Raw genomic sequence first — 7,065 nt, forward strand, 5'->3', positions numbered from 1 at the left:
TTTTTTAATTTACTTTGCTTTGTTCAAGGCGAATTCATATAAGGAGGTGTTATTCAATCAGCTGATAATTTTTTTCGTAATTCGCCTGGTTTTCCTAGCTGTCAAAGTTTGTTATTGTTTACATTTTTATATTAAAAATGTCCGTTAAACAGAGAAAAACTTCGTTAATATTTTGAATTATTTATTTAAAAAATCTGAAAATACCAAGCATCTCGTAAACAAATATCATTTTATTTAAATAATGGCATAATTGGTATGTATACAAATATGTTATTTAAAAAAATATTTTTTTCTATTAAATGTTAACATATCACACAATATTGTTTTATATTTTATATTAAAATTTTGTTGATAACGTGATTAAAAAATCTCTTCCGGAACACTTAATATTAAGAGACTCATATGAAGTATTTACCCAGCTAGCGGCAACTGACTTCTACGTTATTGCTTATTTTGAAATCTATTAAATGTTAAAAAATTAAACAATATTGTTTTATATACACTATGTAGATAAAAAGGTTAACTAAAAAGTCTGTTCCGGAACGCTTTATATAACAAAACCCATATGAGGTATTTACCCGTCCGGCGGCTGCAACATTATGGCCAAATATTGAAAACTAAATCCGCCGGAGTAGAATTATCCATTCGCAACAAATATTAATTTATTCGTAATATAATATTTTCATGAATATTTACTTTTTATGTTTATTTTTCCCAAAAAATTAAGTTTTAATTAACTTAAGGTACTTACTTAAATTTAGCAAATTCAGAATATGTTTTCCTCACAAATTTTAATATCTTTATCTTTATTTTTTAATATTATATAAATATTTTACAAAAATTTTTTATCAAACGAATACTTATGGTTTTTAACATTTACAAAAACCAAATGCAAAAACAAAATGGGAATTCGCCTTGGCTTTGTTGTTAGTTTTTATATGAATAATTTTAAACCTAATTGACAACCCTATTTGTTAGGGGTGAAACGGGGACTTTTTACTATTATATACTTATTTTACATATGGCAACCTTAATTTGAGAAATTGAAAAAAATTAAAGTATACCTCTTAATATAGCATACTTGTCAGCATATAAATAAAATATTAAAGTTAAAATTTGAATAATGTTAAAATCGGAAATGCAACATCAATTTTGGATTACCAAAAAAACTGTTCAAAGGAAACTTGGTTCTAAGGAGGACGAACATATTATATCTTCTGATGCGGAACTTGATGCTAAAATTGAAGTTTTTAAATCAATATCTGCAACTAGTGTAGAATTATCGAAAATAATTGATCAATACCAAGAAAGACTTTGCATATTGTCGCAAGAAGAAAGTGTATTTGGACGATTTCTGAAAGAAGCTGGAAAAAGAAGTAAAACAACTGGCCAAAGTATTACAAACACTGGGAAAGCAGTTTCTTATTGTGGTCAGCAAAGAATGTGTGTACGTGTCCCACTCTTAAGATTGCAACACGAAGTGGACGTTTTTCGTTATCGCGCTATTACTGATACCCAAAACACTATTACCACTATGGAAAAAGAGCGAACGGAGTATAGAGCAGCATTAGAATGGATGAAATCTGCAAGTACAGAGCTGGATCCTGATACAGGTCGAGGATTAGAAAAGTTTCGAACAGCTCAATCTCACGTACGAAATGCAAAACAAATCTTCGACAATTTGTCCATGGATTCTATTCAAAAGGTAGTTTTTGTTTATTGATTTTGGAACAAGTTGGTTTTAGTGACATTTCTTAAAAAAAAGAAAAACCCAATATAGAGCGTTTTGAGACGATAAAAGATATATTTTTTTTTGACGGAAACGCCTACTTTCGAGTGGTCGGGGCTCCAAAGTTTAATACATTTTTGTGTATATCTCGAAAACTGTTTTTTTTTACAATAAAAATTTATACATCAAATTTTTTATATATTTTGACCCGATTTTTTTTTAATCTAAAATAAATCGGAAAAAATATCTATATAATTCTATTATAAATTTTTATATATTAATAGCCAATGAATTAAGCTTTTATTTAAGGTATAAATCATTTCAAATGAAAGAGATATTTGATTTCAAAAACCATTTATTTTATAACAAAGTATAACAAGTAGTCCGACTCTTTGACAGCAATACCTAACTCTAAGCAAATGTGTTCGTAACAAAAATGTATTTGTATTGGTGCATTCTAAACACACAGAGTTTTATAAAAAATTACAATTTTAAATTTGTTTGAATTTTCAATACCAAAAATTGAAACTCTGTTTGTAAAACAAGATTCAACAACAACAAAAATGAAATGTCAATAAATTAATAAAAAATTTTTTCCAGATCATAAAAATTAAACAAAATTTAAATATAGGTCAATTTAGGGAAACATAATATATATATATTGGAAATTCGAATGTTTAGGGGGTAAAAAAGGGTAAAAACGGGTAAAATCGGTAACCTCATATCTCCTAAACTAGAAAAGATACAAAAATAGTTTAAAGCTTATCGTCGTTCATTTAAAAAATAAGCGGACAGGTGTCTGGTACTTTTTTCAATTTCGGCACATTTAGGGAATAAACGGGTAAAAACTGTATTTTGGTACTTTTTTTGCACCCCATGTATCTTTTAAACCAGTGAACATTCAAACAATATTTTTGACTCCTTCATAACTTGACGAAAAAATAAAAATATTAATTTAGTACTTTTTGGTTATTCGGATGTTTAAGGGGTGAAAATTGTACCTATTTTTGGTACTTTTTTCATAAAACATTGATTTATTATCTTATACATATAAATACGTAATAACGGGCTCCCACTACGATGTTGCAACATTTTGGAATAGAATTTTTATTTCGTTAATGGGTAGAAAAAAAGTACCAAAAGGGGTAAAAACTGAAAATTTGATTTTATTCAAACACAATGATCCAATTTAGATAACATTTTTAGATTTAAAAACTCTAAATATGCTAATGAGGTGTTATTTGGAAACTCGGTACCAAGTGATATTTTTTGTTACTTCTTCATTCGCCATCTGGTAGTTTTTGAGTTTTCTTTGATATTGAAATCGAAACATGAAATTAATAATATAGAGACTTTTCGGTACTTTTTCGTTCTACACAGGTATTTTCTTGAGTTTTCTTTAAAATTAAACCTAGAAGCATGAAATTAAGCATGTAGAGCCCGGAGTAAGTGAGAATCTATGAAAGGGGACTTTTTGGAACTTTTTCGTACTTCGACTGGTACTTTTTGAATTTTCTATAATATTGAACCTAGAAACATGAAATTAAGCATGTAGAGCACGTAGTAAATGAGAATCTATAAAAGCGGACTTTTTTGTACTTTTTCGTTCTACAAAAGGTACTTTTTGAGTTTTTTTATAAAATTTAACCTAGAAAAATGAAATTAAGCATGTAGAGCCCGGAGTAAATGAGAATCTATAAAAGGGGACTTTTTGGTACTTTTTCGTTCTTCAAAAGGTACTTTTTGAATTTCCTATAATATTGAACCTAGAAACATGAAATTAAGTAAGGAGTGAGATCGAAAAATTCTTAACACACGTTTTTTATTACATTTTTCAACCAAAGTATAATTTGATTTTTTTTTGATCAAGTTACCTTTGAAAAACATGTCAGTTATTATGTGTAATGTCAATTATATTATTTTTTTTGTTAATCTGATTAAAATGAGTGACCAGAAAAAAGTGCGTACTGAAATTATGAAATATTTTCAACTAAACCCAACTTGGTCTTACAAAAAGTTGGCCAAGCATACAAAGGTCTGCCGTCAAACTGTTTCCAATGTTATTAAACAGTACCGGGAGAACTTGTCAGTTGATAGAAACCCTGGTTCAGGTAGAAGGAATGGTCCACATGATGTTTCTAAAGCCAAAAAAATAGAACGCATTTTCAAAAGAGCTCCCAACACATCCGGTAGGAAATCAGCTCGGTTAGCTCAGTGCTCGGACTATTTGGTACGAAAAGTTAAAGCTAATGCAGGTTTAAAAACATACAAGGCTCAAAAAGTTCCTGACAGGAACGCTGCTAAAAACAATAAAGAACAATAATGTGGTATTTGTACCAAGAGAGGCAAATCCTCCAAACTGCCCGGAGCTAAGGCCAGTGGAGAGATATTGGGCTCTTGTTAAAAGAGAATTGAAGAGTACAAAAAAGGTGTCCAAAAGTGTGGTAGATTTTAAACGGAGATGGACTACATGTTCGAGCAAAATGACAGAAAGCACTATAAAAACGTTAATGGAAGGGTTTCCGAAAAGGGTTCAAAATTTCATCACTAGTGATTAAAACTATAAAAATATTTTTTTTTTTTTTTTGTAAATTGTAATAATAATTTGAATCAAATAAAAAAAAATAAAGCTGTAAGTTTAGTGGTTTCTATTTTATAAACATATATGTATGTTAAGAATTTTTCGATCTCACTCCTTATGTAGAGCCCCGAGTAAATGAGAATCTATAAAAGAGGACTTTTTGGTACTTTTTCGTTCTTCAAAAGGTACTTTTTGAATTTCCTATAATATTGAACCTAGAAACATGAAATTAAGTATGTAGAGGATGGATTAAGTGAGAACCTATAAAAGGGGACTTTTGGTACTTTTTCGTTTTTCAAAAGGTACTTTTTGGATTTTTGTATAATATTGAACCTAGAAACATGAAATTAGGCATGTAGAGCCCGGAGTAAATGAGAATCTATAAAAGGAGACTTTTTGGTACTGTTTTTTTCTACAAAAGGTACTTTTTGAGTTTTCTATAAAATTTAACCTAGAAACATGAAATTAAGCATGTAGAGCCCGGAGTAAATGAGAATCTATAAAAGGGGACTTTCGTTCATCAAAAGGTACTTTTTAAATTTTTTATAATATTGAACCTAGAAACATGAAATTAAGTATGTAGAGCCTGGATTAAGTGAGAACATATAAAATGGGACTTTTTGAAACCTTTTCATTCTTCAAAAGGTACTGTTTAAGCGAGTTTTGTTGCGAGCTGCATTTTGGTAATTGCTCCTTTTAATGAATAATACTATTTTTAACAACGTTAGAATCTAATGCCAATTTTATACATCTTTGCTGGAAGATTCTAACGAGTAAACCGTTAACGGTATTTAAATATTGTTTGCCACCAAATTAAGCTTGTTTTTTACACGGTCTTAAGATATTGATGTTGTCTACGACAAGCACTACGTGCACATTATCTTTTACATAAAAAACTTGCAAACCTTCTACGAGGTAATATTTGGTTTTAAATAAAAGAGATCTACGTCTCATAAAATTTGAAACTTTATTTTGTTTTATTTTCATAAAAACTTGGACAAATTGGATTGATGCCAAACATTTGGTCCTAGCGAACCGGATTCCTGAATTGAGTACTGGATTTTATTGGCATCTTTTGAAGTCCATCATTCTCAATAATACAGTCCACTGGCAATATATTTATTATTTATTTCTACGAAATAATTAAGGTACGTAAATATATTTTGTGAGTAAAAGTGAAGTGATAAAAAACTCGGTTGTTTTAACGCGCACACATACACAAAGTTCTTTTTGTATTTTTTCGTAATTTGTACTTTTAATATTTAATACAGTGCAATCTATCCCTTAATTAATTTTTTGGAAATTTTAATTTTTTTTGCCGACTGCAAATAAATTAAAGTTATTTTTTATTTTCAATAAATTAGTGTTTTTATATTTTCTTTTGTTCTTCATTTGTTTACAGATTTACATCTGTAAAATATAAAAACAAAATACATATACGGTTAATTCTTGTTCTTCCATTATATTGGTCACCCTACGGTCGGTCAGTTTAACCATTGTCACGTTTGTTGCTTGACATTTAAAACTAATTATAATATTTTTTGTCGTGAATTAGTTCTGATTTTTAATTTCCTTACATTTTATTATTTTTTTTATATTAAACATGTCTGTTACGGCACTAAACGAATTTATTAGAGCATCGGATGCTCTTGTTACTTTCGGCGAGATGTTTAATGATATAGGTGAGGATATTCATAACATTTTTACCTTAGAGATACAGGGCGAGGAAATAAGACGATTGAGGGAGGAAGTTAGAACAACTTATACTTCTTGTCAGAAGTTTTTCGAAACTTCTCCCCCCAGTGAATCTAGTGATGTAGATGTGGCAGCGTCTAAATATCAGACCACATACATAGCTTATTTTCAATGTTTAGGCTCTATTGGGGATTATGTGGGGATTATGTTTCTTGGCCTACTTTTAGAGATTTATTCACGGCAATTTATATAAATAGCACGCGGTTTAGTAATATAGAACGACTTTGCCATTTAATACGTAAAACCGAGGGTGAAGCAAAAGATATCGTATCTAAATATCCCTTAATTAATGAAAGTTTTGACTTAGCCTGGCGCGATTTGAAAGAAACATATGAAAATACTCGTATGTTGGTACATAACCAACTCAAACTTTTATTTGGTCTTCCTTCCTTTGACAAGGAATCAATAACAGCCCTTAAAACTTTACAACGAGGAATTAATAGTTGCCTTACTGCTATTTCTATTTATAAAATTCCTACTGAGAATTGGGACCCAATTATTACTTTCATATGTATTCAGCGTCTGCCTAGGTCAACTGTGATTTTATGGGAACAGGGCGTTAAGGACAAATCTGTGTTGTGTACTTGGCATGATTTTAATAACTTTCTGACGGAAAGAATTCAAACATTGCAATGTCTTCACGACCTTAAATGGACAAACTCTTCTGACGTGGAATCTTCAAAACATTCCTACAATGCTACTTCTACTAAAATGTCGTGTATCTTGTGTCCTAACCAGTCTCATTTTTTGCGAAATTGTCTAAAGTTTAAAAATCTTTCAATAATGGATAGAATTTCTACCTTAAACAAATATAATTGCTGTTATAATTGCCTTTCGAGGACACATAATGTCAGCAATTGTAAAGTTAATAGTAATTGTTTTATTTGCAATAATCGGCACCATTCTATGCTTCATATTCAGCATACAGAAACGCCTTCTGTTTCTACTGAACGCAATTCAGACGCGGTTCTACGAACCACTAACGCGCTACATAATTATC

The 7,065-nt window shown here is 29.9% G+C and overlaps 1 protein-coding gene across 2 annotated transcripts in view; it reads left to right on the top strand.

The window, feature by feature from the left end:
- The first annotated feature begins 1,028 nt into the window (after nucleotides 1-1,028).
- Nucleotides 1,029-7,065, top strand: part of LOC111688686 (islet cell autoantigen 1) — a 96,983-nt gene continuing 90,946 nt past the window's right edge. For both annotated transcript variants that reach the window (XM_046951631.1, XM_046951630.1), the window contains exon 1: nucleotides 1,029-1,705. In XM_046951631.1, the coding sequence (XP_046807587.1) occupies nucleotides 1,124-1,705 (582 nt within the window). In that variant the 5' untranslated portion in view covers nucleotides 1,029-1,123. The remainder of the gene's footprint in view (nucleotides 1,706-7,065) is intronic.

Source organism: Lucilia cuprina, chromosome 5, assembly GCF_022045245.1.
Source record: "Lucilia cuprina isolate Lc7/37 chromosome 5, ASM2204524v1, whole genome shotgun sequence".
NCBI lineage: Eukaryota > Metazoa > Arthropoda > Insecta > Diptera > Calliphoridae > Lucilia > Lucilia cuprina.